The sequence below is a fragment of the Emydura macquarii genome, unplaced genomic scaffold, assembly GCF_026122565.2.
Source record: "Emydura macquarii macquarii isolate MOO-44397 ecotype Brisbane River unplaced genomic scaffold, CSIRO-AGI_Emac_v2 contig_1363, whole genome shotgun sequence".
Lineage (NCBI taxonomy): Eukaryota > Metazoa > Chordata > Testudines > Chelidae > Emydura > Emydura macquarii.
In genome coordinates, this window is record NW_027131500.1 from 1827147 (window position 1) to 1851324 (window position 24178).

At 41.2% G+C, this 24178-nt stretch overlaps 1 protein-coding gene and 1 long non-coding RNA gene across 5 annotated transcripts in view; one reads left to right on the forward strand and one right to left on the reverse strand.

Moving 5' to 3' along the window:
* Nucleotides 1–1256: 1256 nt before the first annotated feature.
* LOC137155419 (uncharacterized) lies at nt 1257–3768 on the reverse strand. The gene is made up of 2 exons (XR_010920456.1): nt 3454–3768; nt 1257–2164 (listed from the first exon to the last, which is right to left on the reverse strand). It is a non-coding gene; the product is annotated as an uncharacterized lncRNA (long non-coding RNA).
* IRF2 (interferon regulatory factor 2) overlaps nt 1897–24178 on the forward strand; it is a 60402-nt gene continuing 38120 nt past the window's right edge. Inside the window, exon 1 of one of the 4 annotated variants that reach the window (XM_067551658.1) lies at nt 1897–2207. In XM_067551658.1, coding sequence (XP_067407759.1) covers nt 1917–2207 — 291 coding nt within the window. In that variant the 5' untranslated portion in view covers nt 1897–1916. Of the gene's footprint in view, nt 2208–2235; nt 2895–12226; nt 12239–17783; nt 17960–24178 lie in introns of those variants that run through there. The other 3 variants (XM_067551660.1, XM_067551663.1, XM_067551661.1) reach the window with 3 other exon arrangements.

The window sequence follows — 24178 nt, forward strand, 5'->3', positions numbered from 1 at the left end:
TGTTTCCATCAGATGGACCAAATGATTAAAAGATATATTAATGTCACTGACAATGTTGCCTCTTTGTAAAAATGTAGGATTTCCTTTCAGGTATATTATTAAATACAATAATATTATAAGTGCTCTAAATGCCAGCAAATCATATGAAAAAGAAACTAACATCTTTTAAAAATAGATCACTCTGTAAACAAAGTGGAAATGATAAGTCATCAAATATTGCATAAGATCACCCCGTTACTGTTTTCCTTTTCCGCGAAGAGTTGTTTGAGCCAGTGTGTTGGGAATGGGAATTTTTCTAGTCACAGATGAGCTGCAGTCATTCATATTTTGCCTTTCTCTTTATTATTAAGATTTAGAATATGGTGCTTTAAACAAAAAATGAATATGATTTACAAATTCAAACAACTCCTGCCAGTCTTACTTTAGGCCCAATCATGCAAAGATGTATGCAAATCAATGGGATTACTCACATGTATTTGTCTTCTCTCTGGCCCTTGGGATTGGGGCATATATTGTCAAGAAATAAATATAATCCTAACTACTGCATGTAATTTCAGTGCTATGATTTTACCACCATGTTTGAAAATACATCTAAGATATTTATTATTAGGGTTCCCATTATTGCAGTATCTTAGCACATCACACTCTATAATGTATTGAAACTCACAGCATTCCTCTGAGGCAGGGAACTACTATCATTCCCACTTAACAGATGGGGAGCTAAGGCACCAAGAGACTAAGATTATGGCTACATTACAGAGCCTATGCCTACATAGCCTCCTGATGTAGATGGAGCGAACATTGACAGAAAGAGGAGTTTTATTGTTATGAGAACATCACCTCCCTAAATGTCATTAGCTATGCTGACAGAAGCCTTTTTCTGTTGCCATGACTGCATCTACCCTGGGGGTTCTGTCCGCATAACCGTGTCACTAGAGTTTGTGGTTTTTTTCACACCCCTGATCAACATAGCTACACCAGTATAAATTTTAGGTGTAAACCAGGCCTCTGTGATTTGCCCAAGGTCACACAGAAAGCCTGTGGTGAAGCCTGGAAATGGTCCTGAGTTCAAGACAGTGCTCTAACCATTAGAAACCATGTCTTTTCTGACACAACATACTGCAAAGGTCGGAATAATCCTAGGGCCAACTCCAGCAAAACTTTATTCACATTCCATTTGAGCAAAGATATGTGTGATTGAAACCCTAGATGAGAAACAGAGATTATTTCAGTGACAACAGAAGCTTTGAATAAAACTGAAAAAGGGCTTGAAAATTAAACAAAGATTTTCAGATGCAGTGGTCAAACTCCACATAAGATAGTTTCTTTACAGAAAGATGCAAGTATGTGCAGGCAATGAACACACTGGCAAACTGCTGCATTGCACATAGTACATAACACCTTTGTGTAGAAGGAATCAGAATATAGTGGTAGCACAGACCTGCACTGTGCTTGTCAAGCCTACTAAATTTGTGGGCCTAAGTTAGTTTCAATCAACCACATGACATGGCTTTTAATTTAGGGCCATTTCTTATATATTCCAGACACTGGTTTGTTTCCCATACCATTTTATTTTCAGCATGCACAATTTCAGTATATAAGCTTATTTCCCCTTAAACCTTTATTTCCATATAGATCCATGTGGAGATTGTGACACTTCCCCCAAAAAATCCCAGGCCGTGCTAGAAGAGAACAAAATCTCCCCATCATTTATTTGTGGATTGTTTGGAGGAGGGAAAAGACATGAGGCTGCTGTCTTGTGCCTTTAGTTTTCTATGCCCTGGAACTGAAAGCTCTCTTTCTGTCTCTCTCTGACACTAACAGGCTCGCTGCTGCTGCTGCTGCTGCTGCTGCTGGAGGGAAGTGAAAATGAAATCGACTTTTCCGAGAAATGATGAAAGCGGCTGTGTCTGCCAATGAAAGACTGCGGTAAACTTCCGCACCTCTTCCATCTCAGAGTCCAACCCACCCCCTGCACAAACAGGCCGGGGAGAGGTGGGGGGAATTTCCAAGCCTCAGCTCCTCGCAGTTTCCTCTCCTTGTTTTGCTTTCGATCTGGACTCTTCTCAGCCAAAGCAGAGGGAGTAACTTTTAGTTTTGCTCCTGCGATTATTCAGCTGGGTATTTTCATTTCCATTTTGCATCCCCTGCCAACAGCGTTAACCTTGAGGAATTATATAAATACCGTGAATAACACATTAAACAAGGTAATTTTTTTTAACTACTACTGTCTGTATGTGGATTACACAAATGTTTGGCAAACAGGAAGTGCCTGCTCTCAAATAATTAATATTGATTTAAAAAGAAAAGGTCAGCGGTGTTATGGATCATATGATTTTGGGCGAAGCTGCTGCTGGGGAGAGGAAGGTTAATTTCACTTTTGCATTTGAAAAGGCAGAGAGGGTGATCGACTGGAAAGACGTTTGTTTGTCTTGGACCGGGTCGAGACCGACCGTGTATACGGAACTACAGGGTTTTGGGATTGAATTTATTTGGGGTTCTGATGGGAGGAAATTATCAACAACGGAAACAAAGGAGGGAAGCGTTTAATTCTCCCGCTGTGATGGATGGGAAAAAGAGGGAGAGAGCTGGACGGGGGGGAGGGAAACGAGGAGAAAAAGAAGCCAAACAACCCAGAGGGACATCAAAGCAGCAACTTCCACCCCGCGGCGCCAGCCAGGCCAGCCTGACCTCCCATAGCTGCAGCACGACACGGAAAGTTAATGGGGTGGCGGCGGAGCTGAGCTAGGGCTGGGGGCTGCGTGCGGGCATTTCCTGCAGGTGATCAGCCCCGCCACCCGGGCCGCGGGGGATCCCGCTCGGTTCGGGGCCAGAGGCTGGTGGGGGAGCCGCCGGCCGGGGCGAGACATGTACCGAGGGGAAGCGAGCGCTAAGTAAGCAGCCGCGGTGGAAGGAGCCGGAGTCACAGCAGGGCGCAGGGCAGCGGCTGCCCCCTGGCTGTGCGCCTAGGGCGGGGCGGAGGGGGGCCGAGTAACCCCTTGCCGGCCCGGGCAGCGAGCGGCAGGCGGAGCCGGGCCGGGCCCGGGTTGGTAGCGGGCGTGGATCCCCGGCCCTGCCGGGGCTGGCCGCGGGACTTGTTGCGGACCGGGGGCCTGGGGGAAGGGGGCGAAGCGACTCCCACGGGGCCGCCGCTTCCTGCTCCCCGCAGAGGCCTGGCGGCTGCTGCAGGCCTGCGCGCGCTGAGCGCGGGGGAGCGCCTGGCCAGAGCCCCCTGCCCGGCCTAGCATCGGGTGGGGGGGCTGCCCTGCAGCGTTTCCCTCCCCTGGGGCCTGGGGCTGTGGGCGGGGGGTGGGTGTGGGGTATCGCTCCCTGCTCCCCTCCCCCCCCGTGTTGCAGCCAGAACTGGTTCGGTTGTTACACAAGCCCCAGCCCCCACCTCCAGCACTTCCTCCGTCCCCTCCCCCCCGTCAGGCGGTGACGAAGCCGCCTGACCTCTGAGTCTTGCGCCCAATGGCTGGGCCGAGCCGCGGGCCTCCCACGCGCCCCTGGCTGCCCCCCGCAGCCAAAAGCGGCGCGCGGACGGTGCAGGTTTCGCAGCGCGCTCCCCCTCTAGCTACTGCCGCGCCGCTGGCACTGGGGGCTGGGTCCTTCCACCTTCCCACGCCGCCTTCTGCACTGGGACTTGGAGGGGAGGCCGGGCCCTGGCTGGCGGTGCCTCTGCCGCGGAGATGGTGATACTGCGTGACCCAACACACCCCCCCGGCCGTTCCCCGCCAGCCGTAGAGAGACTCCATTTAACCAGTGCCACTACCAGGAGTGTAAACAGGGCCCAGACGCCTGCCTTCCGGCATGGGAGGTCTGCTGCTGCTGGTGGTTGTATTCCAGCGGAACTGCACTGAAACGCAGAGGGAGAGTGCCCGGACTCCCGGCACCTGGGTGCCCTGGGCCTAAGGCATACTGTGGCCCTGGCTGGCTGTGCTAGCAGCCAAACAACCTTTACCCTTGAATGGCCCTGGTTGAGTAGGGGAAATGTTCCAGATGTTTGCTGGCTCAGTTCCCCTGGGGTTAGTAGTGTTGGGAGCCCTGTTGTGACCATTGGTCTATAACGTGGAGCCAGAACAGCCTGCATGTATCTGAGCCACCATTTCCCACCACTGTTCTAAGCACGGCCTCAGTAGACCTGCCCAGAGCCAGGTTAGGTGATCCGGTGCTTAAAACACAGTGGCAGATGGTGGGTGCCTATACTAGGACTCCCAACATTGGTATCCCCCTTGGAAAGTTTTGAAAAATAGCCCTTCCAGGCATTACCACTAATAACAATAGTTGTAGAAAGTCCCAGCAAGCAAGGCCTTGGAGGACCTGTGTTATGCGACAAGCACAAAAACGGTGCTTGGTAGTGTACCGGATGCAGGAATTCCTAGTTCATTTTCCAAAAACTTTACAATCTGAGATGCCCATTGACAACTAGATGTGGCCAATTGCCTCATATGGTTTTACATGATAGTAATACAAACTTTGAATCTGTCTAAGATTTTTCTATAGCAGCCGTTTCTGTGGTTTCAAATACTTGTAAAAGCAGGTCTAAATAATAACACTGGGTTTGTTTCTTTTTCCTGTTGCATGTGTTGGAATTGTAGTCTGAATGGGGCAGCAATGTCCAGTAAAACATGACTGAAAAAGTATTTCTATCATGTGCCCTTCATAAATAATGCACTAAGGTACCAAGTTGATCCACACAGAGAGACCCCTAATTCCTGCACAGAGCCTTATTGAAGTCAGTGTGGCTCTGCATGGGCACAGAGTATCCTGCATGGATCAGCTTAGTATTTTTAAAAAATATATTCCACACTTGCACTTCTTGAAGTTTCATTTTTCAACTGGTAATGATGTTTGAAATGTATTCTCTATATCGGTTATCACTGGGTCTGTGTCTTCCTCTCTGTTATGTACAATGCCAAGGGAATTGTAAACAAGCACTCCAGTTTGTTGAGGTGAAATATCAACTTCTAAATTTAAACATGCATTTAAAATAAATCTTTGAATAGTTATGCATAAAATACCTCTTGCAGTAAATGCTTAACCTAGTACTATTAAAAAAAATTGACTACTGCACCAACATTTACATTCAATATAACAAGAAAAATGGTGACAAAGTTATGAAAGCAGCACAGTTAAGATTCAGAGTCTCTATGATACAGATCAACGTTCTGAATGTGAATCTGAATCTTTTCCTCTGCTATCAGATGTTGGTTAGGGCATGAACAAGGTCTGTCTATCTGGGCTGATCTTTGCATGTCCTCTGTGTTGTTAAGTCCATGCTCTCTCAGTAGTCTTCAATGGAGATATTCTTTTGATTGGCCCCTTTACATTACCATTCCTTTACATTGGCATAATACAGTAGAAGAGCTGAGTTTGTTCATTGTGAGAGCAATGGCTTTCTTGACATGGTATTCACTTGCACTAGCAAGTGCAAGTTTGTAACCAGGAAACAAACTGCAATTTTGTAACCAGGAAAGAAACTCAAAACATAGGTAATAATAAACAGTTTATTTTCTTTCTCTGCTAATCTATGTCCATATCTTGCAAACATGCATATACATAGCTTTAAACAAATGAGTAGTCCTATTAACGGCAATGGAACTATAAATGTATAAAAGTAAATATGTTCCTTAAGTGTTTCCAAGATTGGTACCCTGCTCTTGAACTGTTTAGACTTTTAACACAAAGTTTTAAATTTAAAGCTATAAAAGCATGGTGGTGTCTGCTTTGGTAGATAAATATTACAAATTGCTGTCAGTAGGCACAAGGGACCAGATTCACTAGTATATTCTAGCTGCCTTGCATCACTTCAGTTATGTAAAGATGCTGTTAACCCAGATTAATTGACTATTGATCAGTTAAATTGGGTTTTTGACTGCTTTGTATTGCTTGAATGGCATAATCAGCCAGGCCATATTGGTGAATCTGACCAATACTGTATCCTTTTGATCATATCATGAAAACACATTTTGAATTTGCAGTTTTGAGTGTGTCCACAATGGTGGCCTAATTCTGAGAGATGCTTATCCAGTCAGGGAGGAGAAACTTACTATGTGAGTTATGTGTCCATTCAGAACAGTTCAATTTCAAATTTTGAATATAAATATTCACAATGAACGGCTTGTGAACAAGCCACTGACCAAGAATTATTTGTAGAAATTGTTCAGCAATTTATATATAAGAAAATTTTGTTCTATTTGTAGACAATTCCTATGCAGAAAAAGAAGCAGAAATTAATTATTCATTACTAGTTCCTTGTCCAAGTCTAGTATTGTAAATGAACAGGCATTTACTCTTATTTGTTTTCTCTGACTGTAATTGTAAAGTTGAAGTTAGGGATTTAAGTAAAGATTGGCATAATAAAAACTCAGTTCTTCAAAGTCCTGTGATGACTGTGGATTTAAGGATATAAGAATTATTTAAGGTAACCTGACCATACAATATTGAAGGTATATGTACTGAGACCCCAATCCTGCACCCACTTGTGAATTTGGCTCTATGCATGTACCTAATGTTAAGCATGTGTGTAAATGTTTGCAGCATCAGGGTTTGAATCATGTTGAGAAGACCAAATGGTAACAAATTATAGACTATATTAGATTATTCATTTTAAAAAAAACCAAACAAACCAGTTGTTCAGTGCATTAGAAGTTTTCATTACTGCTTTTTCTAATATAAAGACTGGTTGATTAGTTTAAAACACCTTCTAGTAAGTTTTGGGAGATTTACAAGTGAAAATAAATAAATATTAAAACCAGAATGAAACTGGGAGTAATAAACCAGAATTGGTCCTTATTAAATTGTGCATTAATTGTACATGGATAAAATTATATGCCAAATTAATACTGAAATCAATGAATTTACCCCACTGTTTCAAAAGTTTTATTGATTTAATAATTAGGAACCCTACTAAATTGCTATGCACAGTAATTGTTTAGGATAAAAATAACTATTAGGAGAACAAAGTAGGTGAGGTCACCCAAGAAGAGCTCTCTGGAGTTCAAAAGCTTCTCTCTTTCACTAACAGAAGTTGGATCAATAAAAGATATTACCTCACCAACCCGGTCTCTTTCATATCCTGTGACCAAGACAGCTACAACAACACTGCAAACAATATTAAAAAAACAAGAATTAGCCTTTTTTTTTTTTTTTTTTTTTTTTAAATAAAGTCAAGTGAACTTTTTGGGGAGGGGGAGGTATGTGTGTGCACCTGTGTAACATATATATACACACACACACACATATAAAATCAGTGGTTTATATATAATAATTATACATTTAGCACTTCTATAGCACTTTTCTGTCATACAGCTCAAAACACTTAATTCCTGTAATCTTTAAAAGCAGGATGGAACTTTGCAAATGTGGACTCTTGTAAATGATTGAAGTATTCTAGTTCTCTTAATGATCTAAAAAGAAAGTATCATAGACATTTTGAACTTTAAAGTAGTATTTGGGTTTTTTAAACAATGATAGTCATTTTTGTTTCAATTGGTGACCTACTGACCTTTTGGTTTGTTTGTTTTGGGGTAGCTTGCAGCAAACAAAGCACTCATTAGTTATACAGTAGACATTTTAACTTGGAGTGGCTTGAATTAATACATAAAAAAAATCTTCCATGTGACATTGTTTCACTCAATGTAACACTATACAAAACTAAAGGCTAACTGTACATAATGTTTAAATTCAGTTGTTGCAGCACACTTCACCTGCCTTTGTGGTGCAATTAAAAGAGTTAATTCATTATAAACATAGGCTGTTTCTTGCCAGGTAAGGAGAAGAACAGATTGCTGTGTTATAGCTAGTAACCTTCACAGTTAGTTTGTTGATAATCATGAATGCTGGTGTCAGGGAGGGAGTTAAGTTTTAGAAGAGATGGGAAGTTTTAAATGTTACTTTTAACTTTTACCTGCAGTTAGACAATAGACTAATATAAACAGCCACCTACCTTCTTTTTTAAAGCAAATTAGAATTGTAGCAGTCTTTAAACTTTCAGATGTATTGAAGTTCATGTATGACAAAGAATAAATAATTTCTTAGGGGAGGTCCAAAGAAAGTGGCAGTTCAGAGACATTGGCCAACTTCTGTTATATGGCTATGTACACTGGCTTTCCATGACGCATGTATGCAAGGGCAAATTTTGCCCCATTATATCCATGTACATTAATCACAGACATTGCGGGCCAGGTTCTGATACTTGTATTCGTGCTGTGTAACACTTTTCTTCACAAGCAGTAATGTGGCAAGGAAGAAATTAAGTAGTCAACTAGGTTACAGAGTTTGAAATTTTCCCCTTCTGCAGCAAACTCTGCCTGCATTGGGTGGGCTGGGAAGTCATACTTTCAAGATCACTTATTAAATTGTAAGAAAGAATTTTTATTTGAGCAGACATAAAACAAGTGAAAACCTTTTAAAGGGACACTGTTGACTTAAATTTGACCTGAACATTACATTTTGTAAAAGCAAGTTTTTATAAAATCTGTGTCCAATCAAAATGTTTCCACATTAAAGAGAGAGAGAGAGAAAGAGAGAGAGAGATAAAAAAGGAAAAGAAAACATATGTTTTAAAATAAACTTTCCCTGCAATGTCTGAAATCCAAACATTGCAACATTAAGGAACCTGAAAACAAAACTGACTATAAACAAAACTGAAACCAACTCCATTGGTTTTTATTTTCCAGCTGACGTACGAGAAAAAAGGAAACATGGAGCATAAGTAGCGCAAAGAAAATTAGGTTTAAAAATTATCACTTAATAATTTAAGGTGGTAGGTGAATGTGTGTTTGCATATGATTTTTATGTAACAATGTCCCTTTAACTGAATACATGATAAAAGAATTGAAGTTGTCATCTGATTAGTTTGGACAGGGCAAGTTCTCTCTCACCTGAAGGTCTATTATGAAGTGACTCTACAATACTAAAGGGGAAGTTGTTGTACCAATATGTATTATTCACTTGTGGAGGTAATTTTTTAAAATGTTATGTCAGATGTATACCCAGAGGTTATGTCTCCACCACAGCTTATGTTGGTATAACTTATGTCATGCAGGGGTGTGAATAAGTTAACACCTGAGTGACATAAGTTATACTGACCTAAGCGCCAGTGTAAACAGTGCTATCCCACCAACATAGCTGCCACCACTTACGAGGGCTGGAGTAATTAAGTCGATGGAAGAGCTCTTATCTGCACTAGCAACACTAAAGCGGTGCAGCTTCATTGGTGTAAACTCTGTAGTGTAGCTATAGCCTGTGTAAAATGATAGTAGTCATGTCATGACAGTGAACCAGTCAGCTGTAACTAAAAATTTATTCAGAATTATTGGCATGTTCAGAATGGAATAGTTAATAGGATTGGTAACAGGATATAGAATTTTTCACTTCTGATCACTGGTTCAGATCCAGGCCAGGCCAGTAGTAACAAAAAGATTTTACATCTGATGACTGCTTGGTTGATAATGTGAAGTGAATGTATGTCTATACTCACGGCGGCAAAGTCGCTGCCATCAGATCGATCTTTCTGGATTGATTGAGCGGCCAGTGTAAACCCGCTCAATTGATCAGGAAGTCGACACAGTAAATCCACCACCTCAAGTGGCGTAGCGCTGCGTCAACAGGAACGCGGTTCCGGTCGGTGCAGTGCAGTGAAGACACCCACCGCACAGAAGGGAAGCCAGCAGTTGATGGGAGTTACACAAGCTACTCTGTGTAGCTTGCGTAACTCCCGTCGACTGCCGCCGAATTTCCAGGTAAATGTAGACCTGGGCTCTGTGTCTTGTGGACTGGTGTCCACAATAGAAAACTCACCACCAACCACATCTGGAACTAATTAGCATGTTAGCTTGGGTCTCAACAAAGAGGCAAAGTGCTGAATGGATATGAAGCCTAATTTATAGTCTCCTCCCTATAGTTGGACTTTCCAGATCTATGTTGAAGGACAGTGCAGGAAAGCTTGGACAGCCACAGCCTATGTTGGAGCTGTTCTATCGATAATTAGAAGACTTCTGTTTCCAGAGATTTCAGAATGACGTCTTTGAGATGCACTAAATTCAAACACACCAAAATTAAATTCTTGGCATGCAAAAAATGTTCTGGAGAATTCAGATTCAGAAGAATGGTGGATGAAAATCAATCTTTTTAGTTAGATTTTTCCTTATTAGATCATAAGTGAAAATAAATTTGGTGGTCTCTATCTGATTAAGTGGATATTTGCCACCTATAAACAATCTCTACTTAGAAAAGTCTGAGGATAGAAATAGCTGGAATGTTACAGGTTAGCCTCTGTTCATTGCTGTTAGTCTGTGAAGAACACCATATTTGTTCAAAAACCTAAATTAAAAAATAGAAAACTCCCTCCTACATCCTGTGTCAGTGGAAAGAGCCATTGTTGTTACAACATAGGGGGTTACATCATATGGTCTCAGTAACAGACAATATTGAGAATTTTATAATTGGTGCTTCTTTTAATACAAGTCTTTAACGTCATTCATAAAAGGAAACAGTTTTCCTATACTTTTCTCAATAATTTGAGTTGACCAGTAGCTTTGTAATAGCTGAACTAGTTAAATCTATTGTGTACACATCTGCTTCTTTCATGTGCTGTTTTTGCAATCATAAATAAGTCCATGTATCAGAAACCTTTTCAGTATGCAGTCTGGATGATTCAAAACATCCCAGGCCCCAATTATGGTGTGCTTCTGTGTTCACCTTTAAACTTAGCATTCTAACTAAGCAGTAGAGGTGGAACTCAATGAGCAAGAATAAACATATTCTTATCTTTAATAAAGAAACTTCTAGACAGGTGTCAGGGAAATTACAGTGTGTTTCAGTTAAGTGTGGTGAGCTCCAGTCTCATGAGGGTTATGTTTGATGCCCACCCATGTGGTTAGGCATTGGTGGTCTAAAAATAGGAATGCCTATAGCTGTATATGCTAGGCTAACTGTTGAATTATTTTGACAGTAGTAAAGGGGCAGGTTACTTATTAACTTGAATGGTAGAAACAGCCTGCACCTGGACAATAAAATGAAACCTTTAAGCAAACATTAAATTGTACTTTAGTATCGGGTGCAAACAGTCTTTGCTTTGTATTGCAGGGAAAAGTATGTTATGTAAACAAAGCAAGTACTGTTTGAGTGAGCTATATTATTACATCAGGTTCAGTCCATGGACAGATTACCTGAAAACTCCTCCTTCAATGCACTCTGCAGATTGCTTCCACTGAAACTGGCTTTTTCCCTCCTCAGGTATCTTCAGAAATGTAAACATTAGGGTGGATTGATTTAAATCACCAAGAGAAAATAATTGATTTAAATCAGGTTTCCCACTGGTACTTCTTTACATATTTCTTAAACAATGGTGCAAATCTGATCACTAAAACATGTTAATTTACAACTCAGTACAGCATTTTACAGGATCTATGAGGGTACACTTTGTGTAATTTTTTAGTTAACTTGATTTTTATTAATTTAGGAAATAGTACATAATACTCATTACCTGTGTCAAGCTGCAGATGCAGCAGCAGTACATTAGGAATGGTAAGAACTAAATCATACACACAAACACAATAGCACTTATATTTTATTAAACTAAATCTTAAACGTTACATAAATGTTTCACATTGACAATTGCAGCAGTCTCCTGAGTTGCCAGCTGACGGCTGTCCTTAAACTTTTTTTTAAAAAATTCAAATTTTATTAACTGTAACAGACAAGTCATCACAACACTAAACGTACGCTGTCCTTAAAACTTCTATAACTAGCTCTCATCTTCCCCACTCCCACTGTCATTTTTATTCATAGACTGAAACAGAAATACGAGTTTTCCTGCTTTTTCAACTCCCAGTCGATTTCTTAGCTTTGAGTGAATAAAACCAAATGATGAAAATATTCTCTCTGTGCCTGCAGAGGAAGCTACTGCTGTGAAAAGTTGGCTTAGCAACTGAAGGAACTGTTTCAAGGTTCCTGTCTAATGATTTCCACCAATTCAGGGGAGTGACTTTGTTCAAAACATCATCAGTAAACAGGTACTGTTTAAATGGTTCCGCTCCAGCCCTGAAATTTATGATGACTGGCATAACGGAGGAGTGATTTTGAGATGCCCATGCCATGACAGCATAATCTTCTTCAGAAGTTAGGCATCTGCCTTTACGTCCGTGGTCGAGAATGTTCACAAGAAAATGAGGCAGAGTTAGTGCTTGATCCATTCACTTCTTTATTGCCTGCAGTTTAACTTTCTGGCGAGGTATTTCTTTCTTCAATGTCTTTTGAAGTGCCTTCCAAATTTCAACAGCATCAGCAATGCAGCAACGATTTCTCTGATGTTTGTTTAAAGCTATGGATTTAGGCTTCAGTATACTGAGCATATCCTCTACATTCCTCTTTAATCCAGTGTTAGATACTTTGGATGAGATACTTCCATCTATTTTATCACAGTTTTCTTCACAAAGTTTTATGAGAATAGGCCAGTTCTTAATGTTCAAAACAACCACAGAATTCCATCGAACATATTGAGGGAGAATTAGTTTGGATCCTCCTGCTCTCTTCAGTGAAGCTAAAGCAAAATGGTTGTTATGTCGGTATTTTGCGACTTCAACAACATTTTCTTTTATTCCTGGAGAAGACATATTTAAGTCTTTAGCTAAAAGATGCATTAAATGGGCACTGCAGCCATATGTAATTAAGGAGCATCCTTCCGTTTCTTCTTCTAAGTATCTTCTCATCTTTGCAGCACTGTCTGTGACAAAACTGCACACGTGACAGTTGAATTTTTGTTCAGTTTATTACAGCTTTCACTGCCACTTCTTTTAAATATTTTATACAATGTGGCACGTGACTTTCTAATGCAGACCACATGGATGGCTGGGGGGTAATCGGCTGGCATCACAAACACACAGCAACAGGATCGGTTTTTGTTGTTTTTTTTTGGGGGGTGGGGGGGAGTGGATTTCTCTGCCTGCAGTCCAAAGAAAAACGGAGAGCTATTGGGAACTGATTGGGGGGGGGGGTGGGGGTGATTTCTCAGCTTGCATTCCAAACACACACAGATAGGAAAAACGGGGGTTGTGGGGGAGTTGGATTTGTCTTCTTGCATTCAACACGCACACACAGACTGGAACTGAAGAAAGAGAACTCACCAGATGTCCCTTCCCCAGCATGCCTTTCCCCTTCTCAAACAGGAAAATCAAATCTTCCCAGGGCTTGATGGGAGGGGACTTTACCTGCTATTGTGACCACAAAGCACCACAGATTGATTGGCCAGAGAGGTGAAAATGGAGCATAATGGGATACATTCCGGAGGTTAATTAATTCAAATTAAGCTCCATTACATTTACACAAATTTGAATTTACAAAGCCGATTTAGGCGCTACACCATTTGCAGAGGTGGTCTTATTAAATCAATTTTACTGGCACCTTAAGTCGACTTAACAGTGGCGACAGTGTGAACGTCTGAGTACTTAAATCGATATAGGGGACTTTAAATCGACATAAGTCCACAGTGTGAACCAGCCCTTAGAGTGCACTTAATTTTGGAGTAAGCCCCATAGAACTCACTGCCACTTCTGTTTTTTGAGAAAACAAGTATAGGATGGGGTTCCCTTGGGAAAGCTGAGTTATGCTGAAATAAAATGGGGATAGACTTATGGCATCACCATTATGGTCTGTGGCCATGATGTTCCAAAATAAGGGGCATGTATTATGTAAGAAAATGACACCCAGTAGCAACTGGCAACTCTAGATTTCTCTTACTGCAGCTTTCTGTACCATATAATTGGGTGATAGATTCTAAACCTAGTTAACTAATTAAACAAGCCATAAGGATTAGATAAGCTAAACTTTTTTTTTTAGCAACATCCAACATAGCAAACAGCTTGGGAATTTACTTGTTAAATCACACTTGTACTGAAAGGCATAGAGAGAGTCTTGAAGAATGATGCATTGCAAAGTGAATTATTTAAGTTACTAACCAGTTGATCCACATTGTTCTTCAGACATATCCACATCTTCATCCACATAATTTTCTCCCAATAAGCAGTTTTCATTATGATGTTTCATTCTTTCAACTAGTCCCTGCATTTCCTTCTTGCACTGCTTACATTTGACACATTTTCCTTTTTTACCCAGGGAAGGAATTTCTTCAGACTAGAGCCATTAATTCATTTTTATGAGACTGTAAGTGTAGGTTTAGTATGTTTGTGATGAGATTTAATTGTAACTGTTATTTTTTAAATGAGAGAGAAATTTAGTATTGATGATTTTTAAAAAAATGATATAAATTAAAAAAAATTCATTGTTTTTAATTTAAAAAAAAAAAGATTTTTATCCACCCTGATTTACTAATAGCATTACTAATTCCCTCTGTGATTCTACAACACCACTAAGGGGAGACTGTGATCATGTTTGTTTGTTTTTTTTAAACCCTATTTTTATTCTCGATAGTGTATTAAGCACTGCTAGTGTGCTTGGTGCTGGACAGGAGACCAAGATAGTGACAATCCCTGCTCTGAAGAGTTTCAATCTAAAGCTCTGATCCTGCAGGTGCTTATGCATGTGGTTAGTCCCCATGACTTCAGTGGTCTTATTCATGTCACTGTGTATAAAGTGCATGTATTGTTTTGGGAAAAGGGCCTGAAAAGCCAGTCACAGAGAAGACAGGATGTACTGGGGATACCAGAACAAGGGAGTAATTTTTAAAAAAAGTTATTAACTCAGTTCTTGTTGGCAACACAAGATGTGAAGTGATTCTCTAAAGGGATTTGAGCCATAACAAAATACTTCCTCATTTTCATCAGCCTGGGAAAATTCTTTCACAACAGCCATAAAATACTGTGTTCTCTGAACTTCTTGCTACTCAAAGAATATTGTTCCTTAGGGTGTGGCTACACAGTGAAATTGACTGGCATAGCTGTAGCATCTTGAGAAGTGCTGAGCAACTGCAACAAAATTGCATTTAACTGAAAGGATCTGGCAATAACTATGGAACACCAGTTTCTAAAATGCCTAGAGTGAGGGATAAGGTGGATGAGAGAATATCTTTTATTGGACCAGCTTCCATTGGTGAGAGAGACAAGCTTTTGAGCTTACTCAGAGTGAGGGATATAACATCATATAGGAAAGAAAGATGTCTTAATAGCATTTTTACATACTTTTAGTATTGTGGTTCTTTCTTTTTGAGACCTGCTTCTGCTCCCAGTATAGTCAGTCATTAAACACCTATATTGGGAAATAGAAAAGCTTGGAAATTTTCCTTTTGATTGAACAAATTTTTCCCCTTGGATGTCATGTCATGGATGAAAGAAATTGGTTTTGCATATACTTACCAGTGGAAAGTAATATATACTCTCCTAAAGTGAATCCAGAAGATCAAGGATTTTAAGAATTCTTCTTTGAGCCTTGCCTGGATATGAAATCCCAAGGACTTTCTTTGAGTTCCAGTCAAAAGAAGGGGATGGACGTCTTGTTTATTCTATTAATCTATTTTCCTTAAACTTGTGGTCATTTGGGCTATGGTGGTGAAATTCACTTGTTGGTTGGAGGGCCGGTGCAAGAAGCAGTGTGCTAGATGCTGTACAAAGAGGGTCCAGTCTAGCAAAATATTTAGGCATGTGCTTAACTTCAATCATGTGTTTAAGTGCCTTGCAGGATTATGGCCAGAGAGGGGTTGGAAGTGTTGCTGCACTGGGAATGTACCACAGGATGGATATTCTTGTTAGCCAGGTATAGGCTGGCACAGAAGGCTGCAATGGGGAGGGGCTTGGAGATCTGCTACTGCTGTCCAGGAGCTGTATATGATATCCCAATTTAGGGAGATGGAGTTCATCAAATCTGCACATCACCTGCACAGAGTCCAATGACTTGGGCCTTATGCAAGTGGAATGCATGTTATTCCAGGTTTCTCTTTTCCTGGTTCATAGTGGAAAATTGTTAGTATATCTTTAAAACTTATATTGCTACCATGGTAAATTACATTTCTTCATTTTTACAATTTAAATCCCTTCATATTCTGTTATGACTTGTATCACAAAGCAAGTTGAAACTGCTATGATCTACAAGTATAGTGTAAATATTAAGGGTGAAATCCTGGTTCTGTTGAAGTCAGTGAGAGTTTTGCCATTGACTTAGATGTGGCCGAGATTTCACCCTAAATAATATAAACATTTTAACAATGCATTTAAATCTGCTTTGATCCAGGTCTTCAGCAGCTGTAAATTGGTGTAACGCCATTGAAGTCATTTGAGTTGTTGTTTCTCTACTTATGATTGAATGCATATTTTTTTAGATAATTGGGAGAGGATGAAGTAGGCTGTGTATTTTAAAACTGATAAATTTAGTTATGTGAATGAGTCTTGTAGTTGTGCTGTATGCAAGTAGTGTGGGTTTTCTTCAAGGTAGTTCTAAGCTCTCTGTCAGTCCAAAGACTATCTTTAATAATGCCTTTGTTCGCTGAAAAATAACAGCTCTGTTTTTGCTGCTGAGAGAAAATGAGGCTTTGCATGGAAACCAAATGAAAGAGTTTGTTTTGATGTTTAATACCAGGGAGTGTTAACATCCTTTAGATGGAGCAGGGATGCTATAGGACTGATGAAATAGTCTCTGTATAAAGTGGGAGTATGTTGGTTACCATTGTACAGTTTCTAGGACATGTCTATCAAGCAGTCTGTAATGTTTGTGTTTTAATAAATGCATGGGATATTTGCTTCTTTTCCCCTGCACAGTTTTTAAGGGAATGGGAGATTTTTGCATTTGTTTGATTTTTCCAAGAAAGGGGAGGGGTTTTCAAGCTACATTTGTTTTTTTATGTGTGTATGTCTATGTGCATGCGAGAGAGAATCTTGAACTTTACTTCACTTCACTTTCATTTATTTTGCATTTCCAGCTTTGTTTGCCTTTCAAGTCTTGATACCCATCACTGTGCTGTTCTGAATTAGCCTGTACCTCTGCAGTACTTTCCCTGGATCAATGACAATCCTGTTGGTAGTACTTCTGTTAGTATTTAACTTAGGACTGAGGGAAGCAGAAAAAGCCTTTATAATTATTTAGCAGGCTGATTTCTTATTAAGGGCCAGATTGTGTTTAACTCTAGGGTTTGCTGGGGGTCAGCCATCCTCCCCATCTGGTTGTATTAGGGTTATCAGGATCTTGAATCCTTGGGGCGGCTCCTCCCTGCAAGCAGATGGGACAGCAGATAAATGAGAAAGTAAGATCCATCATTTGCTGGGCTGCAGTGAATGATTTTTGTTGGTGGTGCACACCAAGAAATAGAATCCAGCTTCATTGCTTTTGCAGTGCTAACAAGAGTAAGACGATACCACTTGTCAGGGTAGAACTGGACAGTGAACTAAAAAGAACCCAAAGTGAGGGTTCCTTCCATCACGACTTATAAGGAAATCCGAAAGGGATTCATGACATTTCCTCAGTGCCTTTTTGATAATGTATCAATAATATTCCTCAACAAGATAAGAGAGGCAACAGCAATGGTTGAGATTAACAGGCCAGATAGCATAGCTCCTACCTTCAGTCTTGACCTCTATTGCCGAACAATCCAAGGTCTTTTGCAGTAGATTGTTTACTTTCCTTAATCTTATCTCCGATTTGACAGGCTCAGGAACTTCAGACAACTTTATTAGAAATCTTAACCCCTGCAACACCGAGAGTGAATTATACCCATGAGCATACCAGATTTACAGAGCTGCCATTTGTTCGATGCTGTTGATTCCATGATAGATCTTCTTTCATTCTGTTTGCAGTTTTGTAGCCGTGTTGATCCAAGGGTATAAGCAAGACAAGGTGGCTGAAGTAATATCTTTTATTAGACCAACTTCTGTTGGTGGAACTTACAAGCTTTCAAGCTACACGGAGTTCTTCTTCAGGTCTGGGGAAAGAAGCAGAGTATCGTCAGTCTGATCTTCTAAGATGATCTTCTTTCCCGCTGAAGAACAGGTCAAGAACTGGTAGTAGAGGGGAGGTAGGTCAGAATGGGAACACAGGCTGATACGTAAGGTTGATTTATGTATATTTTCATCACTTGGGTTTATTCAAGAAAAAGTATGTAACTTTACTATTGCAATCACATGGACAAGATGCAACTTCTCTTTTCTTCACTGGAGCACTAATTATACGGGAGGGGCGGGACTCCTTGTATTAGAGGTTTTTTAGGGGCAGGAAGATTCAAATGTCTTAATTCAGTGTAATTGAAAAGTGAAGTTAAATGACAATGTATGTTGCAATTAAAATACTGATTTATATCTTTAAAGTAGCTTTAATCCAGGTCATGTTAGTGGGTCATATTACCTGTGAAAAATCAGAATTTCATGGACTGGAGCTTGTATTTGCAAATACTTTCAAAACGATATACAAATATATGTGTTTGAGGGGGTAGAAAGTGTGTTGATGATACCACAGTCTTAGGCCCTGATCTTGAAAACACTTGCGCTTGTGCTTACCGTTACGCCCTACGAGTGGCCCATTGACTTCACAACTGTGTGCAGTACATAAAATTAAGTACGTGGATAAATCTTTGCAGGATACACCCCTGGTGATGCATGTTTCTATATTTAAGCAGGATCAAGTCTGTGATCCAAGTGTGACATTTTGGGGACCACCCAGACTGGTAAGGGATCCTGTCACTGCTTGCCCTGTAACCTTGGGGCCTTTGTGCTGGGTGGCAGTGCTTCAATTCCCTGATAATCAGTATCCAGCCACAAGCATACAGTCTTGCTGGCCTAATTACTCCTTGCAGGGTGATGCCAACAGCCTTCCAGTCTGTGATCTCCCAAATGTATCCTCCCCAATATCTTAATTACTAGACACTCAGAATGTTCCCCTTCTGATTCACCACAGTCTGCCTCCTAGATATCAACTCCACACAGTTTGCACATCTGAGACCTGCTGTGATAAAAATAAACAAAAAGTTTATCTAATAGAAAACCACAGATTCAAAGATAAAATAGTGAGGGATGTTGTCAGGGGGAAAGCAAACACATACAAGTTACACAGAAAATAAACATAAAAATGCAGTCTCAGCTTTTACACTTTCATATTTGATAAAATCTCTTTTCTAATGTAAGGGCATGCCTATACTACAGAATTACTTGAGTCTACTTAAGTTAGGTTGACCTACAGCCACCACAGTAATTACATCGGCTCTTGGTGTTCACACTATGCTACTATGAGGTGTGCATCCTCATCTGGAGCGCTTGCACCGACTTAAGGGGCATTGTGGGGCACTGACAGCCAGAGCCCCGGGTGGCAACAGGTGATGTAAGCAACACTGTGTCTACACAGACATTGCGTCAACCTAACAACATCGACTTAAGCGCTACGCCTCTTGCGGAGGAGAAGTTATTAAGTCAGTGCAGTGGGCAACTTATATCGATGGGAAGGACATTTTAGTGTAGACGCTTACAGAATTAGGTTGATGTAAGCTGCCTCACGTTGATCTAACTCTGCAGTGTAGACCAGGCCTAATTTACCTATTTCCTTGTGACAGAGTTTCAGCATACCCCCTGGCTAGAGGAGGGATCCAGCATTCAGGGACAGTCTTTTGCCATGAGACTGTCCCTCAAAGTGGAGAGCAAGGATGTCAAACATCCGGCCCACAGGCCGGATATGGCCCGCCAACCTTTTTGGTCTGGCCCCTGGGGGCAGCACGCACTGCCGCGACATCTTGCAGCGTTGTACTCTCTGGCGGCGTCGCGCGCTGCCGCGAGATCCGTGTACTCTGGCGGCAGCGCGTGGAGCGCTGTGTGCACGAGACGCAGCGCTCCAAAAGGCGGGAGAGGGACAGTGTGGTCGTGGGGCATCGCGCAGTACTATCATTCTTAATCACTGATCGATTCTTTTAATAGTAAAATAGTAGTAGTTGTAGAAGTGAATTTACTGCAATTTTTATATCACTGATATCTAGCAAATAAAATATAATACTACATACAAATGGGTGTGCCTAGTATTTCGATTTATGGTACGTATGGCCCACTTGAAGTACATTTAATTCAAATCTGGCCGCCATAGCAAATGAGTTTGACACCCCTGGTCTAGATAAAAAAAACCTCAGTCTCAAACCTGCTTTTTTTTCAGTCCATGGTGACTTCTGTTTATTTGAAGTGGGAAAATTCTCTTTTGACTTGGTAGCCTGGATGTCTCAATGCCTTCCTATTAACTTTAATGGTCCATTATTAACTTTAACGGTCCATCGTTGTCTTTTCCTGGCTGGACAATGGATTGTTACTTGAAGCCAGCTTTGTGTAAATACTTGGTTTGGGAGGTGCCTTTCCCCACTTGATTGCTCACCCCCCTGCTATGAGGTGTAGTTTAAGTTGTTGTATAAATTATTAGAACAATTTTCTATATATACAAATACATAGATTCATAACCACAGTTTGTATACATATCTCATAGTGACTAATCAAGTTCAGAAGTTTACAAGCTTTTATAAAAGACCTTACTTGATATACTTTTATACTACAGTAATACAGTCTGCTATGCAGTCAGTTGGTTTAGCTAATCATTTTGGGGTCTCAAACATGTTCTCTCTTTGGGGCGTTTGTCCTCTGATTGTCGCACCCCCCCTTGTGAGTCTGATGCTGGGGTTTTGGTCACTGGCCATGGTGTTAGCTTCACTTCTGCTGCTCCCACCCACCCTACCCTTTTCTGGATAGGGTGGTAGGCAACCTCTCCCTATTTTTAATCTCTGTATTATACGCCTGCAAAACTATACTCCATCATAGAAATCTGGAGTTGTTCTTTTAATTTTATAGAGCCATACTAAATGTCTATAATTACAAGCTTCCAGCGGCACAGCTGTACTGATACAGCTGTGCTGCTGTAAGAGCGCTTGTGTAGCCACATTATGCCGATGGGAAAGAGCTCTTCCATTGACAGAGTGCTGTGCACACAAGCATTTATGCTGGCAAAACTTATGTTGCTTGGGGTGGTGAAAAAAGCGTTGCAGACCTAAGTGCTCATGTAGACATGGCCTTTAGTGAGTGATTTGTTAACGCTGCTGTGACCTGCCTATTGAACAGGCAGGGTGAGTTGTTTTACAGACCATACAATAGCAAATGTTCCTGTTTCTATTAGAGTAATTGTGTTCCATAGGAGACAGGCTTTTGCTCAGAAAGCAATGGGTGTTTTTTCCGGTTATCTTCCTTTTTCCATTAAAATGGCTCTGAGACCTGTGTTGGATGCATCACAATTTAACTGTTTTTTTAAAAAAATCTGGACTGGGCTAAATGGGTGTCTTTGATACCATTTGTTTCGTTGTATCAAAACCGTTTTGACAGGCATCTGACCAAACCCCTGTTTCTGGTTTTGTTTTCTGGCATAGGCTTGTGATCGGAGCGATAATGTCACTGAAACCTCTTACAAATTTTCGGTAATAGTTAGCCAGACCTATAAAAGATAGAACCTGTTTTTTAATTTTAGGGACAGGCCAATTCACAATAGCTTCCACTTCCAGGGGATCTGGGTGGATTTGATCTCCAGCCCCCACCCAATGACCCAGGTGCTACCGCAGTTGTACACTTTGACCATGTTTTTCAACACCCTCCCCACATGTTTTGTGTTCCTCTCAGGTGTTTTTAAATACAGCAATATCATCTACATAGTTGAGTGCAAAGTCCTGGAACCCGTGTAGCATCTGCTTGACCAAGCTCTGGAATGTAGCCCTTGCATTAATTAATTTAAGGGTGGTACCTTAAACTCCAAAAGTCCAAAATCTGTAATGAATGCAGGATCTTACAGCCTGGGCTCTAGCCCAAGCCTGGAAGTCTACACAGCAATGAAGGAGCCCTGCGAGCCCGAGACAGCTGGCACAGGTCAGCCATGTTTTTTTCTTTGCTGTGTAGACATACCCTTAGGGGTCTGCCCCTGACTCTCAGACATTAAGTCTAGGAGAGGCGATACTTTGTGGTCCTCATCTGCATAGCATATCATGTTTGCTATAAGCTTTTCTGTTGTCGTAAATGTTCAGTCAATTAATATGTACAGTTTGGGGCATGTTCTTTGAGCCTAGGGTTTCTGTACATTGCAAGTGACTTTACTTAGTCTCTCTATCACATCAGAGGGACCCTCCTACAAGTTGTGCATTTTATGCTTTATACAGGGCTAATTTCAGAACCAAATCAACTATATCAAAGGCTCTTTAACTTGCTTTTTTGTCATACCACCCTTTTTTTTACAGCTTGGCTTTTTTCAAGATTATGCTGTACCAGCTCCATAATGGATTTTAGCTCTGCCCTGAATTTAGATATCAGTTCATTCACTGGTTCCCCTTCTGAGTCAATGTTATCTTCCCACAAATCTCTTTCTAGATCTAGGGGGCCTCTGACCTTTCTTCTATATAAGACATCAAATGGGGCAAACCCTGTCAAATTTTGGGTACCTCTCTGTAAGCAAACAATAGGTAAGGCAGTAGCATTTCCCAGTCCCTTTTCTTCCGGTCTACAAACATTGTTAGCATGGATTTAAATGTCCCATGAAATCTTTCAACTAACCCATTTGTTTCTGGGTGATAAGGGGCAGACTAATTGTTTTACGCCACACCTTTTCCACAATTCATAGACAATGTGGGCCATGAAATTTAACCCCCAATCTCACAGTATTTCTATTTGAAAATGCGTCCTACTAAATATGGAAAAGAATGCACTTGCCAATTTCTGCTTCCATATTAGCTAAGCAGGCCACTGCCTCTGGGTATCTGCTAGTAAAGTCAGCTATCACCTATCCCCCCCACCTCCCTTTTTGGATGGCTTAGAGAATGGACCAATAATGTCCATGGCAATCCTAGGGAATGCTTCTCCAGTACAGGTAATGGTTGCAGTGAGGCTTTTCTGCTTTTGGCACAAATCATAAGACTGACAGTATTCCTTCTAGGTTTATACCAGGCCAATAAACATTTTCCTGAAGTCTTTCAAATGTCCTCTCTTGTGTACCCCAATAGTACATCTTGTGCACCTCAATGGGTTCAGACCATACAAAGTCTACCAACACCCGCATGGTGTCCTCTGTGTGTCCTGAGCTCATCATAGCTGTATTAACCTGGGCAGGATAGGCTTGGTTTTGGGGTAATACCTCTTTATGTGCTCAGTAGTTACACATACAGTATTTTCTTGGCCGTTTTCCTGGGTCAGAGGTTTATAACGGGGGTTACTTACATGATGCTTTTTGGGATATATCTGGCCTGCCCTCCCCACTCCTTGAGGACCCACTTTTACATGGGGCCTTTGCCCTTCACTTTGGGGCTTTTGTTTAGTGCCTAATCTGGAGTGCACATGCAAATCAGCAGCCCAAGCAGCCACCTGCGCTGTTTCAGGAGACTTTTCCCCTGTGGCAGTTCTGATTCTGAGCAAGCATTACAGAAGTGTTCTTGGTTAAACAAATCACACTGTCTCCCATAATCCCCTTCTACCCCTTTACTTTTTACCCATTTATGCGTAAAATGTGATTATATGAAAAAACTCCTCATGACTCTTATTGTCATGCATCTTTAGGTTTCTAAACTTTACATAGTATGATTCTGGAGTAATTTGAAACCTTGACAATATAGTTTCCTTATATTTATCATAGTTCATGGCTTCCCACTGGTCCATGTCAGTCAAGACTTGGAATGCTGTACCCGAAATTTTGGGAACCAGTACAGACATTCATTTGTCCTTAGGACGCCATTGGCCTGGCATATTATTTCAAAAGGAGTAAAATGTTCTTCTGTGCAGTCTGAGTCCTTTAAAGGTGGACACTGTCCCAGCTGGGTGAGTTCTGGTGGGGATCACCCATGGGCTGGGGAATACCTTTCTGCTGCTCCAGTACTCTGAGCTGCATTTCTTGTGCCTCTATTTGCCACTTGTGTTTGTGCTCTCTTCTGCTTCGGTCATTGTCACCTGTCGCTGTGGGGCTGCTCCTCTGTCTTCTCATTGGCCTTGGTTGTGTGGATCGATTCCATTTGTTGCTGGTGGACTCACTCCTCAGCATCCTTGATGACTGCCTTTTCTTGGAGTCTGAGCCATCTGCACCTGGTGCTCCTATGCCTCCTTGTCCCTGTGGAGCTGCAATTTAGTCAGCTGTATCTGAGCACCAATTCCTGCAGTGGATTAAGGTCTGGTTCGTGTCCCAACTCTGGTTCATCTCGACCTGTACCCTCCTCCTCCTGCTTAAAATGCTCAGTGAGCAAGGTTCTCAGATCCTTCAC